General features: G+C 32.9%; 1 protein-coding gene across 25 annotated transcripts in view; it reads right to left on the bottom strand.

Annotated features, from left to right (window-relative positions):
* LOC149794433 (uncharacterized) overlaps positions 1 to 24,721 on the bottom strand; it is a 191,778-nt gene that overhangs the window by 11,306 nt on the left and 155,751 nt on the right. For 15 of the 25 annotated variants that reach the window (XM_089968640.1, XM_089968643.1, XM_089968651.1 and 12 more), the window contains 6 exons: positions 22,986 to 23,021; positions 21,320 to 21,343; positions 19,900 to 19,935; positions 18,222 to 18,245; positions 3,261 to 3,474; positions 971 to 1,131 (listed from right to left, as the gene is read on the bottom strand). In XM_089968640.1, coding sequence (XP_089824766.1) covers positions 971 to 1,131; positions 3,261 to 3,474; positions 18,222 to 18,245; positions 19,900 to 19,935; positions 21,320 to 21,343; positions 22,986 to 23,021 — 495 coding nt within the window. The remainder of the gene's footprint in view (positions 1 to 970; positions 1,132 to 3,260; positions 3,475 to 18,221; positions 18,246 to 19,899; positions 19,936 to 21,319; positions 21,344 to 22,985; positions 23,022 to 24,721) is intronic. The other 10 variants (XM_089968641.1, XM_089968646.1, XM_089968656.1 and 7 more) reach the window with 5 other exon arrangements.

Raw genomic sequence — 24,721 nt, 5'->3', positions numbered from 1 at the left:
CATTATGATTTCAAACATTCAACGACAGAAACAGAAACACATTTGCAGATGTAAACACGCTTCTCCCGCGCCGCTTCAATCCGATGTATTTCATGTATAAATTGCAGAGATGAATCAAGTCCAAAATCACAAACTTTCGTCGAATCAAAACAAAATACCAAAGTCTATTCATTCAGGATCAAATGGAAAAGTTGTTGCAATGCACATTCATTCACAATATGACTGCAAATTTCAATTAAAACTAGACACGCCATTTTCTTTCGAATGTTATGTCGAGCGCGCGACTAAGTTCAAATTTATCTGGGCGAAGTTATGTGCGCAGTAATAATGTTGATTTGTGTAATGATGAATATGCGCTTGTGTATTTAGTCTGGAATGCGGCATACTTTCATTTACGTTGTTTCTTGTAGTGTTTTTTGTTTATATAACTAAACGTTAGGTAGAATTTTAAAAAATGAGCATATAGTAAAAAAGGTTACTGCCTTTGTATGGGAAAATATGAACTCGTTTTGTCAGAAAGATATACTGCACACTCCCAAGGTCTTGCAGTATTCCATAAAAAAGCTCGTTCATATTTTCCCATACAAATGCAGTAACCTATAATTATTCACTTGACATATGGTATCCTTCCTAATTTTGCAAAGCTTTAAACATTAATTAGTACATTTAATGTAATTTCCAGTCGGTCGAAAGACATAAAGGTCACGTGTTCCCGACAATGCTGAAGGAATATGAAATAATGACAAATCTATGAAAATAGTATGTAGATGTTTAAATATTTTTATAGTTATTACAAAAGGTTTGATCAAAATATTGTTTGTATTCTAAACTGTTTAGACATTTCAAGGCGTTCATTGTATTTTTCAGCAAGTGTACAGTATTTGCATGCGTACTGTGTTAGAAGCAAGACATTTTGCGAATTTATTTTTCATCCGCAATTGGAAAAATTGGATCAAGGAATGAAAATTACCGAATACTTTTAGTCCCAAAATTTCTTTCAGTTCATCGGTGTTTTCATTTCCAAGTCCAACAAAATCATCTACGTTTGGTAGCTGTCGATGAATGATTCGAGCTTTAACTTCGTTGGGTGAGCCTCGCAAGTGATCTTCCGTGATACCAAAATGTTCGTATCTTAGACAGAAAGGATAAGTCAGTTATTTTATCATAGTTTCAATGCATGACACAGAGAGATTGCACGGGTTTTTACATTCAGTGTTTATTAAAATGCAACATTAAAAACCAGAACATCAATATACTGACTTCTCTTATCGCATAAAACAAAACCACGTCATATTTTGATAACTTGAAAGCGCAAGCCATTTTCTGCGCAAGTTTGTATATTAACAGAGAGCAACCGCCTGACGGCAAGACCATATTCGAGGAAAAGTGCATTTTATTTCAGAAATGAAGTCCCAGTTGTATACATTTGTGCGCCACCATCTTATATAAAGTCATCTTTCGGATCCGGATTTTTCATCTAAACCGTGTTATTAATATCACGCTGTCCGGAACTAAGTATTTAATATGTACCAATATTACGCGCTTACATTTGACTTTACAAACAGCGAAATACAATCGTTGGCTTTCACAGAATGACTTTATTTATCATGATTCAAATGCAATAAAGAACACCTAATCGGTGTTGAGCTGGTTTGTTACTCGATTCTAATATATATATATATATATATATATATATATATATATATATATATATATATATATATATATATATATATATATATATATATATATATATATATATATATATATATATATATATATATAAAGAATACAACTCAAATGGCGAATAACAATCCTTTGAAGAGTACTGGATCCAGCAAACGAACAGTGCAAAACTAGTATCTTACTAGCCTGAGCACTGTCGACTCTTTAATGAGTCTTTTTCGGAGGCAAATACAAAACATGGACAAGACAAAAAAATAAAACAGAGAAACGGTCAGGTTTGCGAACTTTACATGGCTGTTGCTACAGGAATTAAAACTTTTAACTTTATTTTGTTTCAACTAATTTATTTCAGCTTGTTGCTGATACTAGACAATATTTGTATTGACATAGAAATTGATGAGCCATAACAACATTTGTATTTTTATGTAAATTTATGAAAGCGCAAATTATATCCCGAATATTTCATTGTTATAGTAGGCATAGGCTATTAAGCAAATTTCGAGACTTTTTAAAAGAAAATGTCTTGGCTGCAAAAGATGATTTTATTTGTGCATGGTTGTCTTATATATGAGTAATTTCTTCTGTTGATCGCTTCGGTGGTCTAAGTAATTAGAGCGTCCGCCTCGGATACGAGAGGTCGCGGGTTCGAATCCCGGCTGAGTCTTACACAATACTGTATTAAAAATGATACTGGCAGCTGCATCACCTGGCATTCAGCATTAAGAGGTTAGAGTTAGGAATGGTCAGCGTGGTGTTAGGATAATGTGACCAGGTCGAACACGACGATGTATGTCTGCGACATGATGCCTCACTGATAGACGTCACTATAGCCTGCCACATTACAGGCGTCGTAGCGATATGACTGGAAAATAGGTCAATCTAAGTTAAAAACCCAAATCACACAGACAGACACACACAATGTCTTTTGTTCGATTATTTGGTTACAATTTTGCAACACATTCAGTAGTATATATTTTTTTAATTTGAACAACTCTTTTATCTGACCAATTTTGTGGTTGTCAAAATAGTTAATAGCCAGGAGGAATGTGAACTCTTCTTAACAGTGATATGTTTGTTGGGTTTTTTTTTTTTTGTATTTTTTTGTTGCTTTTTTGTTTTGTTTGAAACAAGATATGTTCAACATAGGTTAAAATAGAAGCCTTAGGCCTTCCGTAATTATGCAGTTATCTTTTTACAACAAAAGCATTTTATATTTATAAAATAATATGTCATAATATTGTCCTTTTTATCTGAACATTTAAGTACTCCATGTTATGGCCGTCTCAATATTACTAAAAGTCATTTCCACCTCAAACGAATAAAAATTCACACAATGTATTCACCGAATACAAAACAATATATCGTTTTAAAAAAGGCTTGGTTCGTGTAAAATTTGAATAAAAATGCACGTTGATACAATCAATAATTCTTTGATCTATATAATTATAAATGAAAGTAAGCTTGTGTAATTTTTGTTTTATTCAAGAAATACCTTACCTGTTTGGTGGCCTAGTGGGCTAATTTTTAACTAACGTTACGTTAAAAATCCAAAGCATACACACACAACACCTTACCTGTGTGCTGTATAGGTATGGGTGAGTTGATCGCCCTGTCCAACACTTGCTACAGGAATATATTTCCCAAGGATCAGACTAACAAGACTATTGATCAGTGATGACTTGCCAGCTGAGGGGAGGCCTAAAAGCAAAATATTCTTCACTTTTCTCTGGCTTTTTAAATTTTTGATCACTTCGTCCAACATTCGACCATTTTCATCGCCCATTTGTTCTGTAAATAAGGTTATGATCATTACTCAGCATTATGAAACACTAACGAAATCTTAATTACATGATTAAGGCCCCTCCCCCTTCTCTCTCTCTCTGTCTCTCTCTCTCTCTCTCTCTCTCTCATGAAAAAAACACAAATAGATCTTCAATAATATCCACTAGAGTGGCACTTCTTTAAACCGGCCTCTCTTTATTCCCATCTCCTACAAACTGGTCAAACAATTTTTAATCTGTTGTAGCGCAAATCAAGCCTCTGTTATCTGACCAGCCATTTCTATATATCGATCAAAAGATTTTGTCCCAACAGTCCACAGTGTAAGAAAGCATTAATGTATAACGTTTCAAAATTAACGGGGCTTAAAAGAACATGTTTGCGATCTTTTACTCTTAAATGAATGTTATTGACAAAGCTGAAAATATATGGACTTTCAAGTCTGTGCCAAGATAGGTCGACCTAATAAATACCTATCCCATAGTTTACTTCTCATACTGTTAGTATAAATAAAATGTGTGAAGATGGATGAGATTACTTGCATGGTAGTACATGTCTCGCCGTGTATTATTTATATTACGCCTTAGAACAGGACTAGCAGATCATTTAGTGATCTTCACAAAACAGTCCATTTTGATGATTAAAAGCTAAGGTACATCAGATATTGCTCGATATTTTTCATATGTCAGCATTTTTTATTGTTCCGACTCAATGAATGCAAATAACTGTAATTAATTAAGTCGCCCGTCTTTGTTGAACGTTATTTTTATTATGCTGTGCAGCCATAAAAATTTGCAAACCCCTTAATTTGTACTTTATTTCATATCCATAACGGATATAAATAACAGAAATAAATGCCATCTGACTCACTTCTGTCTCACCAAAGAAAAGCAATCGATAGATAACTCATGCCATATAAACCAATGTCAGAACACCCTATACGATCTATGAATTTGGCAAACCCCTCTCCACCATAGAGAACAAACAATTACTTCTTTTCTAATTTGGTACTTCTTAAAGCTTGGCGACCTAGGTCACTGCCTAGTTTGTGTATATGGTCTGGCCGACCCTGCTCGGAATTCATTCTAAATTGGAAAATTGGAATATATAGTGTCTGCATAGCCTTATTTTGATACATAAGTACAGGATGTGCTTGCTATTGCCGATTGACCGCGGTGTTTGTTTTCTCGGTTGTATTTGCCACGGCACTCTTTCTCTTTGGAAAGCTCCAGGTACCCAGCGGTGATCAAAATTTTTTCCTATTTTTTTTAACAATTAGCGACTGTGTCAGAATAATGTGACTGTTTGGGACATCATGCTACATGTCTGCGGCATGATGCCCCAGTGCTGTACATCACTGTAAACTGCCACACTGCAGACATCGTAGCGATATGACTGAAACATTGTTAAAGCTACGTTAAAAATTCAAATCACACACACACACACACACACACACACTAAACAGTGAAAACAAATTAAGAATGCACACTACTGACAAAATCGAGGAGATTGTGGGCATTGATAGGTCATGGAAAACGAAGACGTATTTACACATCTAGTCTGAACTGTCAATAATAGGGACACACACTATGGACAAAATCACCGAGACCTCACGAACAGCGATGACTCATTACACATGTAACCTAACTATTATTACAAACTAAGGAAGCAGAGTATTGACAAAATCACATAGACTGTGGACATTAGTACCTCATGAACAACGATTACATTTATGCATGTAGCCTGAACTATCAATACAAGCTAGGGATGCACACATCTAATCTGAACTATCAACACAAAATAAGGATGCACACTATTAATGAAATCACGAAGACCGTGGACCTTGGTACGTCAAGGACAATGAAGACTCACTTACACATCTTGTCTTAACTATCAATGCAAAGTAGGGATGCACACTATTGACAATATCACGGAGACCGTGAAGATCGGTACCTCATGAACAATGATGTCGCATTTACACATGTGGCCTGAACTATCAATATAAACTAAGGACGCACACATCTATTTTGAACTATCACGTAACAAACTAGGGACACACACAATTGACAAAATCACAGAGACCGTGGACATTGGTACATTATGACTAAAAGGGACATGTTTACACATATGGTCTAGTCTTAACAATTAATATAAATTAAGGACTCGCACAAAATCGAGGAGATTGTGGACATTGATATGTCATCGACAACGAAGACGTATTTACATATCTATTCTGAACTATCAATACAAACCAACTATTCACAATATCACGGAGACCGTGGACACTGGTACCTCATGAACAACATGAATTTACACACCTAGTCTGAACTATCAATAGAAACTACGGATGCACACTACTGACAATATCATGGTGACCGTGGACATTGGTAGATCATGGCCAACGAGGACATTTTTTTTTAAAAGATTCAGATTTAGGAAATGCTACCATATAAGGAGATAAATTATACTGCCAAATAATATTTATTTTTGATTTTCGGAAACTTTGCGTGTTTAGCTTTTATGATTTAGTCTTTAACAATAATATATAATTTTAAATTCATAATATCTGCACGATTTTAAATTTTACGAATCTCTGATTCCATTGCTAAAATGGAGCAATATATAATGCCACGAAATTTACCTTTAAATGGAAAATTGTGCAGTCATGAAATTATACAATGGAAAGATAGTATTGTTTAAAAATATAGATACTAATGAACTCATTTCAATTGACTGAAAAAATGAAAAAATGTTGCAGTCAATTTCCCATGGTTGGTTTGCGGAGATTAAAATTACGTGTGACAGTAGAGACATACCAACGAATAAACGGGCTGTTTAAGCGATCATATAACAAAATTTTCTATGACCGGATAATATTCTCTATTTTGTATCTCAAAAATACTCACTCATTTCACCATTTATAATCAAAGATGCTATTTTTAAAAATTCATGTTATGATGGGTTTTAAAAAGAAATTTTTATCAGTTATTACTGACTGTAAATTTGTTTCCATTCGCAAAGCGATAATTGTTCCCGATAATTTGAACTTATATTTTTCCTTTCGTTTTCCTCTTACATGTGTGTGTTTTCAGAAAGCTGTTCGGTTTCTTATGTCACGCGTTTAGGCTCGAATAAACAGTAACACAAGAAAAAGTGAAAATAACAAGCTTTGAAAAAAATACAATAATTTATTTCCCTGGAAAAATTCTGTAAAAATGAAAGTCTACAGTTCCTTGTAGAAACAAGAATTATCACTCCGGTTTTGGACAGCTGAATAAATGTTAACAAAAGCTGTCCTTATTCAACAATTTCACATGAGCACACATATTTTCCAGAAAAATAACAGAATTAATCCTTTTGAATCCAAGTAATTTGAAATCACTCCAAACAGCACAACATACAACTTCCAGTGCAAGAGAAAACCCAGCTTCTACTGCGAATAATTCTGCAAAACAGAGGTTATATCACCTTCTAAAACGTAAACAGGGGATCACATGATTATGTTCTGGAAGCTCATAGAATATAATGTACATGTTAATAATCATGTTCACCCAGTGTGGCCCTGATGAAAACCAATCATTTTACTCTAAGAAATAAAAAAATAAAAAAATTGTTTACATCTTAAACACATAGTCCCATCATGACCTTGTTTACGTGGTTGCTACAAATTTTGAACCAAGGTCAGAATCTAGTTCAACACCTGGTGTTTATAAAATGAACAGTCAAGGTCAAACTATTTTCTGAAAAAAAAAGTTATCATCTCTAGTGAATAAATTTACATTACAATATCATGTCAAAAATTAAATTGAAATAAATATACATGTATATTAAATCAGATATAATTAAATCAAATATACATAACAGGTTCCTCGCTCAATACCACTATCTCATGCTTCCATTGCATTTTTATTCCAGTTTTATTTCCTGTTATCCCTTTTATCACATTACACATTTGCCACTTAGTTTTACACTTGCTTACCTGTGCGTCAGCGATCAATCAATAAGACTCGTAACTCAGATCAAAATTATCTTCCCTACATAGTACCTTCATTTACTTGTCAGTACTGAACCTTCTAATGTATACAAATCAAAACAGATCATATGTTAATCCAAAACATCCTCAAATATAAACTCGCGATGAAGATTCAGTCACAGGTTAACACGCATTTTTGAAATGCTGACCAATATACAAATCAAGAAGGCATGGGTCAGATATCATTCCTGGGCATGCATGAGTGACAAATTACTCATTGTGTATTGTTGCAATATGAAGCTGTGTTATACAATGCTGTAAATTGTTTTCATGTTGAGGATAGGTAGGCTGTTGATATATTGTAGTGTGCTGTTGTGAAAGTCCTAGCAGACGCTATTAATACTGTTGCCCACATTGCAAATTCTAAAAATTATGTGATACCGGGATGGATTGATAATAAAAGATTCACGTAAAGAAGGCCCGGATTATTGCATCTTATGGCGTGATAACAGTAAGCATAGGTTTTTTTTTATGCGAGATGATGAAATTCAGGGCCCAGTTTAAGTATGCCTTAAGATAATGTGAAGCACTAAATATATAGATGAATTCTATCCCAAGCAGTTAAACAGTAAAGACTTAATTCATTTTGGAAAGACTTTTTTCAAGAGACTAGAGAAAGCTCTGCTCCAGCCAATCATGTGGGTAACATGACAGGTCAGAAAGGCATTGCCGTAATGTGGCCAAAGTCGTTGTTGTGAGATACTCAGTTCTAGGTTAAAAAAAGAAAAAGGAAACCCACCTAACCCCCTAAAACAAACACGAACGTTCGACGAGTTTTTACTCTAATTCTCTTCAACTAGACTACCTTAAATATGTACTGAAATCTTGCACGTGCTAATCTTGTTTTGTTTTAATAAATCTAATAAAAATGAAACTATTGTGTAACACTTTCATTTGTCTTTAAATTTCTTCAGGAACAAAATGGTGTTTTAAGACATTTTACAATGTTTATATGAGCAAGGTGTTTTTTTTTTCACCAGTGTTAAATTTAATTCGATTGTATTATGTTTTACTATTAAGCTTAAGACAACAAAAACTGACACTTAGAGCATTCTTTGATTTAGAAGCAATGCAGAATAAACTTTATAGCAATATGTTTATATATTTATGTAGGTCAATATCAAACTGATTTTCAGTACAGTATTATATTACTGACAAAGGATCATCTCAAAACAAGGATTTATTAGCCAATCTGCTAATCATACAGATTAGTTCCAATACTCTTGTCCTTGATCACTCAACACTACGCTGAGAGTCCGCTAGCTTGACAAAGTTTAAAGTTTTAAATGGTATTTGTATGATCGCAACCAATATATGACTTAAAGTGATCCTTGATACTCTAGTGTATGCAGTTTGAGTTTTTGAAGTTAATCAACATGAAACATTATCAATTCTTAAGCAGGTATCAAACTCCCCCCTCTCTCATTCTCGATATATATATATATATATATATATATATATATATATATATATATATATATATATATATATATATATCGTATTGTAACTAACAAAGCATTAACTACAAAATAATTCTTTTTTATTCAAAATAATCTTTAAATTCATGAAGAATATGTCGAAGGGATTACTTTTCGATAAGAATGAGGCCAATAATTTGTACATAGACATTATATTTCCCAAACCAAATAAAGATATTATCAAAATCAAAAGAAAATTAAGCATCATATAATCTTTTGTGCAAGGTTGTAAAATATTATTTGTGATAAACCATAAATAGCTGTGGTTTTAATGTCAAATACATATAGACCATATCTATATTGTTGTCATGGATATTATTTGTCATTGTTTAGTGGAAAAACATGAAATTGACATGAATTACATGAATTATAATGTCCTGAGTGAAAGTACAGGTTTCTCTACTAACAAGTGGAATTCCATCGGTATCGATAATAAAAGTAATGATTTTCTTTCTTATGGCATACGTTTTACTTTCATGGAATTGTTTTTGATGCCTACTGATCAATGTTGCAAGACAGGTCTGAATAATTCATAAATTCGCAAACATAAATATTTCCTGAGAAGATTTTATATAATTTTGTCTAATGATTGACTGATATTAAAAACAGTGACCATCTGGGAAACTTTTCGTACCAAAATGGCATTAGTTTAGTAAAACAAGAAAAGGCTTTGCCAAATTGCATTGTACAATTTGTTACTGTGCGAAGAAACTTCAAATATGGTGTTTCTGAAATAAAACTGTTGAAGTACAGTACCTTTTGTGGTTGTTGTATAGTGACATAACACCATTTAAACTGAACAATGGAGCTGGTAGTTTTTGGACTCATAGGAGGTATTTACATACATGTACATACTTGGATAAGGGTATGCATATAAAAGTAATGCCCAGGGTCAGGGTAGATGTGCTAATTCTTTAAATAACGCTGTTTCAATCACATCTTTTCAACCCTAGCATTACAGGATGTTATCCCAGCTTATGTGGCATCATTAAAAAGAAACCCTTGATGTTTTCATAATAATTCTGATGACAAGTCTGAATTCCGATTTAAGTAATTTAACTTCTACTCTATGTGCTACTCGGGGTGGGAATGTGATAGGATTTAACTTGTAAAAAATTAACTCTAGCTGCAATTTTTAGAAAATATAAAATTAATAATTTTTAATGCAAATCTGGACCATTACAACGTTTTACATTTATTTGCTTGGTCCCTACTAGGGAAAATAATACTAGATGTAGTTTGGTTTATATACTGCAAGCTAATGTACTTGGGGGTGGAGTTAGAGGCTGAAGCTAGGCAACATTTCAAAGTTTTCACCTGGGTGTAGATGCTGGGACAAAAACAAAGTCACCTAAGGCAACATATAATGGGTAGGCTTTAAAAATTGGATAATAATAAGACATTAGCAATGTTGTAGAAAGCTCTTCATGTTAGCCTGAACAAGAAGAAAACTAGCAATGTATGAGTGATGCAAGGACATCAAATTACAAATTGTTCAAATCGAGAACTTTATTATGAGTTTAAAAATGACTTCTCACATATACAGCCGCTCAACAATGTTATTTGTGTCATGGAATTTCATCAAGTAAAGAACTTTAACATTTTGTTACTTTTCTCTTCCAGAAAATTTGAAGTACTATAAAAAACAATTATAACATTTTGGAAGGAAGTGGTGATAATTTTCAAAATAACTAATTCAAACCAAATGTGACTTGAACACAAAGTGAATTGGTGGAATGATGTTTACAATCTAAACATCAAACTAAATAAAAACTTCACCACGATATCTACTTTTCTTTCTTTCTAATATTTGAATTCTAAAATTATTCATTGCTAGCAAGCAGAGATTCCAAGGCCTAATTCTCCAACCAAATTTAAGAAAAGTATTTAATGAAGTAAGAGTAACATTTATTTAGTTGCATTTTTTTCAAAGAAATGCATTTCAAACTGCAATTACAACTGTGCCTAGATTGTTACATTGCTCATGTGAAGAACAATCATTTTGATCCTAAATTGGATCTATCTTACCTTAACTATTTTAGATTAGAAGAAATAAAAACAATAACACATTATACCACTGTCCTGCATCAGACAGTTGCTCATGCAGATCAATGAAATGTTTCACCTGAAACCATTTTTCATTCAGTAATAGTGACCATGACTTGTTACCTTTAAATCCCAAATAGGTTTCTCCTAATTGCAAGCCTTCCACGATGTTTCATCCAGGTCTGTAATGTAGAACTAACAGTGTCATATGGGAGGGAAAAAACTTTCAGTCACAGTGACCTTGACCATTGGTCTTATGATTATATACGTCATGCTTCCCTGCCCGGGTGCAAGATATCCACAAGGTCTAGTAACTGTAGATGGTTAAAAGGTGTGTAATTGCGCAGATATCCTTCTTCCTTCAGTCCCAGAAATCTTCTGTTTTTAAGCTTTTAACACCTAAATCAATAGGATTCATAATAGGCTCAAGGCCAAACCTTCAATAAAGTTTGGTAACTGCAGATGCGGCCAATTCATGTTAGTCTGCAGAAATGGAATAGACATCATTTACAACCAAGTAGATCTCATAAGACATCTTTCAATAAAAACCACAGGCTGATATGACCATTCATTCACAAGTAACAAGAGTTTCAAGATAGCCACTGTGGTGGCTATACTGGACATCTCAGCAGTATCGTTTTCTGTTTTCTTTTAAAAACTAGGCATCATAAGAAGTCATTTATTAGAAACAATATATTGATTACAAACATCCATTCAAGAGGTGTAGCAATAATAAGATTTTCAAGATGGTTGCAGTGCTGGCCATATTATATGTGCAAGCGTGCTGCTTAACATTGGACAAACAGGACATGACAAGTATTTTGATGAAAACCCCACAGCAATATTATGTTTTATTGAGGAGGAACAACAGTAATAAGATTGTCTAGATGGCTGATGTGGCCTCTATACTGGATATCAGAACATGACCATTTACGATCAGGACCAACCTAGCATCAGAATAAATCTTTCAATGAAAATCCCATGTTTATTCAACTATCCATTCAGGAGTAGAAATAACAAGATGTTCAAGACTGCCACATCTTTATATCCAATCAGTAACCCATTACAATTGTAAACTATCATGAGTGGTTCTACACTATACGTCTTATTTCCCATCCAGTCTGATTTTCTTTGTTAATATTGAAGTTAAGGCCTTAGATCCTTGCAAATAAAAATAATACTTCAATCTAAGATTTAAAAGATTTGAAAAAATCCATCAATAAACCAATAATGTTCAATAAGGTGTGTAAGACTGATGGTAAAATAAAAACATTGATATCAGAACTGGGGTCAATTTTTTAAAAAAATGACAATAAAGAAAAACACCTTTACAGTAGTACCATCTGCAAACTCATCGGTCAAAACTGAACAAATTTTGTACGAGTGAAATAAAAAGAAATAATAAAGAAAGGTTAACTGCCTGAAGATATACACATACACATCACAGAAAGTTTGGGAAAACCAGACTAGTTAGTATGTGCAGTTTGGGGGGCAATCATGTTAAACTAGAAGTTCAAATCTCTGAACATCCATCATACCATGATCATATTTTGCAAATGAACTGAAATGCCTACTACTATGCAAACTCGGTCATGAAATAAGCATCCACAGTACACGATTGTATTTACTGTACAATAAAAAGAGTCTCCAGTGTTGTACGTTGGTTTGGTTTTAGCAATATCTAAGTGGAATTTCTTCTTGTTCATAAGTCTTTTCCCTCTTGTTTAACTTGAACCATATATTACACATAAGCTGAACAAATGATATCTATCAATAATGCCTTCTATATCACCCGAAACGGATAAGCTACATGTTTGCCAAGGCTATAGAATCTATTTCTAATTGCACTGATTGCTTTCAATACATGGCTTCTTATTTTGCATGGCTTTACAGTTATCCCTGTAGAAATTTGTTAACCCCTCTGAACTGGAGGTTGTTGTTGTTGTTGTTGTAGGGTTTAACACCATTTTCAGCACACGATAGGCTATACATGGCGGCCAGTATTAATGGTGGAGGAAGAAACCGGGAAATCCCCGGAAAGAACCACCGACCCACGAGAAGCTACTGGCAAGCTTTCTCACATACCCACATTGGCCGAATCTGAGACTCGAACCCACGCAGACAGAGGTGAGATGGCAGTGATCCGTAACGAAGAGCGCTTTAGACCACTCGGCCACTCGGGGCCCCCCTGAACTGGAGGTAGAAGAGGTTTTGGTTTCAGAGGTTGTAAATCCCTATTGCTTGTTGTTTATCTTCAATCATTCATACTAATTATAGCCCTTATTAGCCCTTCAAAAATACTGTTAATGTGTTCACTTTGATTGTTGCATTTATGCTCACTCATTTGACTTTCATCTATTAATTTCTAAAGCATTAATTCTGACCAGATTCAACAACAGATAATAAGTAAATAATTCAATGACTTATATTGGTGTTGATGTAGTTTTGGGACTAATGACATTTTTCAGTGCACGATAGGTTATACATTGTGGCCATTATACCTGGTGAAGTAAGCACCCTGGAAAACCCCTAAAAGAACGACCAACCCATAGTAAGTTACTGACAAGTTTTCTCACATACCCACAATGGCCAAGCTTGATACTCAAACCCACATAGATGTGAATGGCAGTGATCGGCAAAGGCTAGTGCTTTAAACCACTTGGCCACATACTGTAGCAAATCAATAACATTAATTCTTGTTTTATACAAAATCAACTGCTCAGCTCCAATTTGCCTAAATTATATTATTTCAAATAAAGAGTTAAAAGTTTTATTTTTAAATTGTGTAGGTAGAAAAATTCCAAAATGAAGATAAATTTAGCATCCTTCAAGAATGCCTACTCTTTAATTATCAATTGCTGTTTCCCTATTAGCAGTAATTGGAAATGTTGCTCTAAAAGCTGTGGTGCATAACCTTTCTTCAACTTTCAAGACTGTACCATTCTTTGCATTTAACAAGTCTCATTTCAAGCAAATCTGCCGGAACAAACAAATACAACATGATTCACACATGAGAGTAGTTAAGGGGGACAATATAGCCTCAAAGGGAAAATTGTTTTTTTTTTTTTTTTAACTATAGCCAAAGAAAGCCTGGGACAATATAGCCATAAACGGGAATTTAACAGGGTGGGCCTGTATAGCCTCAAATGAGAATGGAACAGGGTGGGATTATATAGCCTAAATGGAAATTGAACATAGGGTCTCTATAGACTCGAACAGAAATTGAACATGGTGGGTCTATATAGAGTCAAGGGTTGTATAGGGACAAACAAAGCATAGACATAGACATATGCAAACAACCAACCATACCCCACTCCCTAAAAGAACTTGCACAAATAATGCACGAACCTGCTTATAACGTGGGGTCAGGCATGGTTTCCATTTTTCCAAACCAGAAAATTCCAAAAACAAAGATCCCTATTTCTTAAATCTTGAAGAAAATTGCGATCAAAATTGATAACTGTAACGTTGATATATCTCTCGTATTATAGTCAAAAATGGTAAATAGGGCCTCAAAATTTTAATCAACATTTTGAAATTATCAACTTTTATTAAGAAGTCATATAAGTGGTTACATTTTCTTTCCAAACGACATTCTTAGTACACCGTAATTAAAGATGTTCAAGGAAATTTTGATCAATGAAATGTTACGCCTAGTGTAGGCAGAACAATTATACCAAATAAGTTTTAAGTGAAATTTGCGTTTTAATTCTATCTTTTAGTTCCTCTTAAGTGTAATCATCATAAATGCAATGTGTATTTAGACGTAAAATGTGTCCATCTACCATAAAAGCTATGTCCTCAAGCGTTTCTCTGAGAACCTAATTAAGTGCTGACCGTGTTTTGATAACTGACTTGCAGAAGTATCTGTTGTAGTGTTGCACTGATTTAAAAACTGGCCTCCTTTGTATTATCATGTTATTTATGTCTTTTGGATCAAATAAAGGAGGTGGCACGCAAATCCTACAAACTTAAAATCTAGCGGCCCCGGTCATATGTCAGGTGAACTCACTTCATGGATCAATCGAAGACTGTTAAAAAATATTGTATATGTAACATAAACTGCCTTAAATTAAACAACTCATTCATAAATATGATAAGATAGCAAGGCATCCAAGCTAAACAAATATTTCATAAAATAAAGAGCTTGGTTTCAGATACAGACCATTGTGGGCAAGCGAGTTTCAGAGAATTCCTGCACTGGCACCAAAAGACATACTCAGGTATGATAAGAAGTTTCACTATTACTTCCAATGAAATCACAATATCAATAATGTACTAATAAAACAAATCAAAAATTGAGTTTTATATAGAAGATTGTCTCATGAAATAATTGTCGCTTATTTTTGAAGAAAAGGAATCTTGTTTGGTGGTGTATCAACAGTTAGTCTAGCTCCTTGCTAACATACTCCCGATTTGGCAGGATACTATTACATACCATTGCGGGAACCAGACTAATCAACAAAACAAAAAGCAGTAACGTAATACACCGATGTTTTCGCGTACACGTTATAGTTGTTGAAACCAGTTGGAATGACATTTCACATGTTGGACATTTTGAAAATAAATGTTATTTATACAGAATAACTAACAAATTCATTAGAAAAAGCACGTTATTAGCAATTAATATCAACGTGATTGTAAAACGAGGATTCAGTCATTGTACAATGAGCATTCAGTCATTAAACAGCCCAGTCCCCTAACTCCCCCCCCCACGGTTTTCTCAATGTTTAAGCAATTTGTTTTTCTTTAATTTTTGGAGGTCCCTCAGTAACTCCGACCACGTTTATAGTGTGGTCAATGTTTGTGGACCCCCATCGTGCACGAGATATTGAGGGAGAGGTATACTCAGATAAATATGTAGATATCTTGTAAATATTCTTGTTACATGTCCAATTGTTATGTATTAAAAAGCTAATGCTTAGACAAAAAACACAAGCCATAGAGCTCGTGTATATACTTCAATAAATGTTTTGTACCAATACAAATATAATTTTCTATTTGGGTCTCTACTCTATCTGTGAGTCTTTTTTTGAAATATCCATCTTTTTCTGTGTCTTTCTATCTTCTGTGACTTAGTAGCTGACATCATTTTGATTCAAAACCTACCACAAAAGATAAAAAGTTGCATGAAAGACAGCTGCACTCAAAAGATAGTAGACACTGTGCTGTTAGGAGGCATATGTACTCCAGAAAATCACGTGCTCAGCAACAATATCCCATTTTCTCTCTCACTTCTACTTTGCCTTTGACCACGATGCCAACCAACCCTGATTTAGCATTTGTGATTCCTAAATTATCTTTGTAAAAAACATAGTAAACCTCTTTTTTAAAGACATCCTTCTTTGACAGCAGTGATGACATCTCTTGCTCTTACCAGTACAACTACAAAGGTGATCTCTAGTAAGACCAAAGTACAAGACAGAGCAGTTGCATTGTGAAGTTTACTGGATTTATCTGAACAACAACTATCACAACCCTATATTATACTTCTGTTGATGACAATGGTTTGTGATACTTCACATTTTCTAAAGTCGAAATGCCTACAAACCATATAAAGTTATGAGACTTAAGGTTTTTCTCATTTACACATGCACAGACTTTCCACTATACAAGTGTCCCAAGAAAGGTTCTATTCAATTTTTCACCATTTTCCCAAACATGCACACACTTGCAGCTTTAATATAAATCTGTGCCCCTTTTATTTGTGGATATTCCAAAGTCCCACATATATATATATATATATATATATATATATATATATATATATATATATATATATATATATATATATGGATGTATATATATATATAAATGCATGTATAAATGTGACAATGCAGAGCAACTCTTAAACACTTAAAAACAAACTATGCATACAAATCTTTCAGCTGAAAAGTCACATAACATAGTTTTCTCAAACTCATCTAATTTTCATTGCCAGTATTTGAACAAAGTAATTCTTCTCCTGTCAGTTCATATACATATTTGGAAATTGGGATAAATTTAGTTACTCTACACAAAAATCAGTGTTTATTCACTAAAGCATTATAGCTTAAATTGCTTTGTTTGATAAATGTACCAGCATCCTATCAGTCATAACACCTCCACCACTTTCATGTCAGCTATTGCAAAAGCTAAACCTCCATGTTGTTTTCCTAAAAGTACTGAGATTAAAAAATTACATGCTGTTTGATACTAAAAGGATAATGTCTACCTTCACCTGTTGGATGCCTCAAACCTTGTTCCTTCCCATAAAAATAAAATATAAAATTACAGTATTTGTAAGTCAAGAATTAACTATCAAAACCAAATTCTTGACGGACTGCTCAAGTTATACCGTTTCATTATCTAGTTGCAGAAATTTATATTTTAATAGCATAAATCCCACCTAAGAAAGTATTTTACTTGGAGTATTACTCGGTATGGAATTGTTGTTACTTTTAGCTGTGCGAAAAGTAAAAAATCCTCAAGGCTTATTTACTGCAGTTCTTCTTTCGCATTTCGGTTTTTAAATATTTTTTAAAAATTGATCTGCCAATAGTAATGTTACATTTGGACTAAGAATAGGAAAGGTAGGTCAATCTTGAAATCCACAACAATTTTGTACCTCAAGTAAATTAATGTATTCTTTTTTGTCATATCATGTAGATTAAACATTATATCTGTCACATCATGTAGACTACATATTTTTAACATGCAAACCTGACAACATATCAGCTAAGCTCCTTTTCAACAATATGTATTGCTAATCACAATAATAATAGTAAAATCTATCAGAAGAAGACTGCCATTATTACCAATACATTAAAATGTCTCCTTGAACCCACCTACATAATAAGACCATGTCCAAATAGGGCTACCTATCTCGTATTTGAAGTTTGAACAAACATAGATGTGAAAGAAAGCAGCACTTCTCCATATATATATATATATATATATATATATATATATATATATATATATATATATATATATATATATATATATATTTATATGACAAAAAGTTACACTTCTGAGAATATCATTTACAAAAAGCTGTTAGACATTAATTAAAATGTGTACATGTATATTTTCCCCGAAACTTTCAGATTATATATCTATGATATATAAAAAAACATTTAACATATTAACCAAATTAGCATTGTTCTTTAAGAGTATATCAAGTATAGTCAATGCTCTAAATAGTTTTTAATACATACCATTTTTGGAAAATGGAAGTACCTCTGAATATCAAGAAGTGTCAAATAAAAGAGAGGCTATTCCGTGTCAAATAGAAGAGAGGAAATTTGGAAATCAAATGCAAGAGAGGCAATTCAGAAAGTACATTTAGGAGTGAACAACTATAAATTTAATCATGCTTCCAAACATTGGTGAATATTTAAATTTTCGTGGTGATAAAGGACTTTTTTTAGGTGAGTTTTATTTTCTCCCAGGTTATTATTCTATGAAAATAATGAACTAATCAATTTCAAAATCACCTTCCAAACAAGTTCAAACAATCACCCTGGTACCAATCTCAGACATCTGAAGAAAATCATTTTTGTTTAGCACTAACTAGACCTTGGAATGGTTATGTCAGGCTTCATGACTTCATGAACATCTTTTCAACAGTTTAGGGATAACACAACTTTTAGGATGTCCATTTTAGTGGAAATTTGTATGTCCAAAAGGATATCATTTTTGCATTTAGGACCAAACATAGCTCAGGGTGAATGTGTCTACCCATATATACATCTTTAGAAAGAGGAGCTTTCAAGATTACCAACCGAATTATCATAATGGATATCTGGGAGGTACCATTTCTAGTTTGAATGGTCATAATCTGAATAAGATATTGATGGATACTGGACCATGGAGGCATGACAGGCCATTTCAAAAGCTTGTGTCATCATAACTCAAGAGACAATGAAGACACATTTCAGCACTAGTTATTTTTTCAACTATAGAATGTTTCATTCTAAACCTAGTACTATTTTTGTATGGATCTGCTTGCTTTCTTGCTCTCATTTCGGTTCTTATATATTGGTATATGTTATTATAATGTAATGAAACCTTTTACATGTTGCCTATATTTGTATCGAACAGGTACACTTTATATCTAAAGTTGATACAATAAAAGAAGTTGATCAACAGGACCACATCTTTCCACAACTTTATCGGTTATATAAATAATTTGTTCCATTATTAGCAAATAAAACTATGTGGAACATGATCATATATCATGAGGTTTAACAAGGTACTATGATTAACTTCTTTAATGCCCCTTGCAAAGTTGATGAAATAGGTATATTAGAATAGAATGGATGTTTAGATGTTTCAATTCAGGAATATGGTGTGGGTCACTGGGTGTCATCTATTTAAATTATTTACAGAAAAAATACACAGTAAAACAAAATTGTCACAGGTACACATGCCAACAAATTAGTCAATGTAGAGCCACTCTTAAAAGCAAACTATGTATACCAATCTTTCAGCTGAAAAGTTACCTAATAAAGTTTTCTGAACTCATCTAATTATCACGCACAGTATTTAAACACAGCAATTATTATCCTTAAATTAATATACATATTTGTGACTAATTAGTTAGTCTACAATAACAGCACATACATACATATATACAGGCATATATACATGCATTCAATTAAATTTAACATCTTTAAAATAAAATGATGATTCAACGAAACAATACGCCTGTTTCTTAAAGCATTATAGCTTTGATTGCTTTGCTTGATAAATGTACCAGCAGCCTATCATTCATAACACATCCACCTCTTTCCTGACATGCTATAGCAAAAGTTAAACTTTCATATTATTTGATCTAAAAGTAACGAGATAAAAAAATTATATCCTGTTTGATTCTACAAGGCTAATGTCTACCTTTTTCTATTGGGTGCCTCACATCTTTTTCCTTCCCTACAAAATAAAATTATAGTATTTGTCAGTCAAGAATTTGATATCAAATCCAAATTCTTGATAATTCTTGATGGACTGCTTAAGAGTTGCCATTTCATTATTTTGTTACATAAATTTATATTTTGAGAACTTCCATGCACTCATCACCATGTCCATTCTACTCTTGTACAAAATGGTGGAAGAATATCACCTAAGGTAGTATTTTACTTGGGGTATTAATCTGCTTGGAATGATTGTCACTTTTAGCTGCTCGGCTGGGGTTCAAGGAGAAAGGGTTGTGGAAAAGATCAAAAATCCTAAATGTTTATTTACTGCAGTGTTCCAACATTTTATCTATATCCTCAATGCAGGAAGACCCAAAATAAATGTATCTGTGTTTCTCATTACTGTAAACAAAACAACACATATGCATCACTGGTTATTTTTGTATTCAATGAGATTCAAACTAATCAAGCTAAGGAAAACAAACAGTCTGAAACATTTGTAATAATGGTTAAGGTACAGCAATTAATATTAATTAACTACAGTTAGTTACACACCAAATGTCCTGAGATGGGACAGAAGCCCTACTTTTGACACATATATTGTAAGCATTTTTAACTTGATATCACAGTTCTAACATTATATTCTCACTGGATCAGACAGAAAGAGTCCCCTGAAATGACTTGACACTAGTTACTAACATGAATCTGGTGTTTCTTTCTTTAAACTTATTTTAAAATTAATCTGCCATTAGTAAAGTTACATTTGGACTGAGAATAGAAAAGGTAGGTCAACCATGAAATCCACAACAATTTTGTACCTCAAGTAAATTAATATATTCTTTTTTGTCATATCATGTAGATTAAACATTATTTCTGTCAGATCATGTAGACTACATATTTTTAACTTGCAAACCTGACAATATATCAGCTAAGCTCCTGTTCAACAATAAGTACTGCTAATCACAATAATAATAGTAAAATCTATCAGAAGAAGACTGCCATTATTACCAATACATTAAAATGTCTCCTTGAACCCACCTACATAATAAGACCATGTCCAAATTGAGCAACCTATTTTGTATTTGATGTTTGAACAAACATAGATGTGAAAGAAAACAGCACTTCTCCATATATATATATATATATATATATATATATATATATATATATATATATATATATATATATATATATATGACAAAAAGTTACACTTCTGAGAATATCATTTACAAAAAGCTGTTAGACATTAATTAAAATGTGTACATGTATATTTTCCCCGAAACTTTCAGATTATCTCTCTATAATATATAAAAAAACATTTAACATATCAACCAAATTAGCATTGTTCTTTAAGAGTATATCAAGTATAGTCAATGCTCTAAATAGTTTTTAATACATACCATTTTTGGAAAATGGAAGTACCTCTGAATATAAAGAAGTGTCAAATAAAAGAGAAGCTATTCTGTCTCAAATACAAGAGAGGAAATTTGGAAATCAATTGCAAGAGACGCAATTCGGAAAGTACATTTAGGAGTGAACAACTATAAATTTAATCATGCTTCCAAATATTGGTGAACATTTAAATTTTCGTGGTGTTAAAGGACTTTTTTTAGGTGAGTTTTCTTTTCTCCCAGGTTATTATTCTATGAAAATAATGAACTAATCAATTTCAAAGTCACCTTCCAAACAATTTCAAACAATCACCCTGGTGCCCATCTCAGACATCTGAAGAAAATCATTTTTGTTTAGCACTAACTAGACCTTGGAATGTTTATGTCAGGCTTCATGAACATCTTTTCAACAGTTTAGTGATAACACAACTTTCAGGGTGTCCATTTTAGTGGAAATTGGTATGTCCAAAAGGATATCTTTTTTGCATTCAGGACAAAACATACCTCAGGGTGAATGTGTCTACCCATACACACAGCTGTAGAAAGAGGACCTTTCAAGATTACCAACTGACTCATCATAATGGATATCTAGGAGGTACCATTTCTAGTTCGAATGGTCATAATCTGAATAAGATATTGATGGATACTGGACCATGGAGGTATGACATGCCATTTCAAAAGCTTGTGTCATCATAAATCAAGAGATAATGAAGACACATTTCAGTACTAGTAATTTTTTCAACTATAGAATGCGTAATTCTAAACCTAGTACTATTTTTGTTTGGAGTTGCTTGCTTTCTTGATGTCATTTCAGTCCTTATATATTGGTATATGTTATTACAATGTAATGAAACCTTTTACATGCTGCCTATATTTGTATCGAACAGGTACACTTTATATCTAAAGTTGATACAATTAAAGAAGTTGATCAACAGGACCACATCTTTCCACAACTTTATTGGTTGTATAAATAATTTGTTCCATTATTAGCAAATCAAACTATGTGGAACATGATCATATATCATGAGGTTTAACAATGTACTATGTTTAACTTCTTTGATGCCCCTTGCAAATTTGATGAAATAGGTATATTAGAATAGAAAGGATGTTTAGATGTTTCAATCCAGGAATATGGTGTGGGTCACTGGGTGTGATTTGTTTAAATTATTTACAGAAACAATACACAGGAAAACAAAATCATCACAGGTACATGTGGCAACAAATTGGCCAATGTAGAGCCACTCTTAAAAGCAAACTATTTATACAAGACTTTCAGCTGAAACGTTACCAAATAAAGTTTTCTCCAACTCATCTAATTTTCATTCCCAGGATTTGAACACAGCAATTATTATGCTTTAGTTCATAAACATATTAGTGACTAATCAGTTAGTCTACAATACCAGCACATACATAAATACATACATACATAGATACATTCAATTAAATTTAACATCTTTAAAACAAAATGATGATTCCACAAAACAATGTGCCTGTTTCCTAAAGCGTTATAGCTTAAATTACTTTGCTTGATAAATGTACTAGCAGCCTATAATTCATAACACATCCACCTCTTTCATGTCAGCTATTGCAAAAGCTTAACCTCCATAGTGTTTTCTCTAAAAATAGCGAGATAAAAATATTACATGCTGTTTGATTCTACAAGGCTAATGTCTACCTTTTTCTGTTGGGTGCCTCATACCTTGTTCCTTCCCTACAAAATAAAATTATAGTATTTGTCAGTCAAGAATTTGATATCAAATCCAAATTCTTGATAATTCTTGATGGACTGCTTAAGAGTTGCCATTTCATTATTTTGTTGCATAAATGTATATTTTGAGAACTTCCATGCACTCATCACCATGTCCATTCTACTCTTGTACAAAATGGTGGAAGAATATCACCTAAAGTACGATTTTACTTGGGATATTAATCGGCTTGGAATGGTTGTCACTTTTAGCTGCTCGGCTGGGGTTCGAGGAGAAAGGGTTGTGTGCAAAAGGTCAAAAATCCTAAATGTTTATTTACTGCAGTGTTCCAACATTTTATCTTGTCCTGAATGTAGGAAGACACAAAACAAATGTATCTGTGTTTCTCATTACTGTTCAGAAAAAACACATATACATCACTGGTTATTTGTTGCATTCAATGAGATTCAAACTACTCAAGATAAGGAAAACAAACAGTCTGATACACTTGTAATAATGGTTAAGGTACAGCGATAAATATTAATTAACTACAATTGTTGCTGGGCACAAAATGTCCTCAGATGGGACAGAAGCCCTACTTTCGACACATGTATTGTAAGCATTTTTAACTTGATGTCACAGTTCTAACATTATATTCTCACTGGATCCTACAGCAAGAGTCCCCTGAAATGACTTGACACTAGTTATTAACATGTATCTGGTGTTTCTTTCTTTAAACTTATTTTAAAATTAACCTGAGAGTAGTAAAATTACATTTGGACTGAGAATACGAAAGGTAGGTCAACCATGAAATCCACAACAATTTTGTACCTCAAGTAAATTAATACATTTTTTTTTTTTGGCATATCATGTAGATTAAACATTATTTCTGTCAGATCATGTAGACTACATATTTTTAACATGCAAACCTGACAACATATCAGCTAAGCTCCTTTTCAACAATATGTATTGCTAATCACAATAATAATAGTAAAATCTATCAGAAGAAGACTGCCATTATTACCAATACATTAAAATGTCTCCTTGAACCCACCTACATAATAAGACCATGTCCAAATTGAGCTACCTATTTCGTATTTGAAGTTTGAACAAACCTCGATGTGAAAGAAAGCAGCACTTCTCCATATATATATATATTTATATGACAAAAATTTACACTTCTGAGAATATCATTTACAAAAAGCTGTTAGACATTAATTAAAATGTGTACATGTATATTTTCCCCGAAACTTTCAGATTATCTCTCTATAATATATAAAAAAAACATTTAACATATCAATCAAATTAGCATTGTTCTTTAAGAGTATATCAAGTATAGTCAATGCTCTAAATAGTTTTTAATACATACCATTTTTGGAAAACGGAAGTACCTCTGAATATAAAGAAGTGTCAAATAAAAAAGCTATTCCGTGTCAAATAGAAGAGAGGAAATTTGGAAATCAAATGCAAGAGAGGCAATTCAGAAAGTACATTTAGGAGTGAACAACTATAAATTTAATCATGCTTCCAAATATTGGTGAACATTTAAATTTTCGTGGTGTTAAAGGACTTTTTTTAGGTGAGTTTTCTTTTCTCCCAGGTTATTATTCTATGAAAATAATGAACTAATCAATTTCAAAGTCACCTTCCAAACAATTTCAAACAATCACCCTGGTGCCCATCTCAGACATCTGAAGAAAATCATTTTTGTTTAGCACTAACTAGA

The sequence above is a fragment of the Sinohyriopsis cumingii genome, chromosome 8 (assembly GCF_028554795.1).
Source record: "Sinohyriopsis cumingii isolate HCF-2022 chromosome 8, ASM2855479v2, whole genome shotgun sequence".
Taxonomy (NCBI): domain Eukaryota; kingdom Metazoa; phylum Mollusca; class Bivalvia; order Unionida; family Unionidae; genus Sinohyriopsis; species Sinohyriopsis cumingii.
The sequence above is the reverse complement of the archived record's forward strand: the minus strand, read 5'-3'. Positions and strand labels throughout refer to the sequence as shown.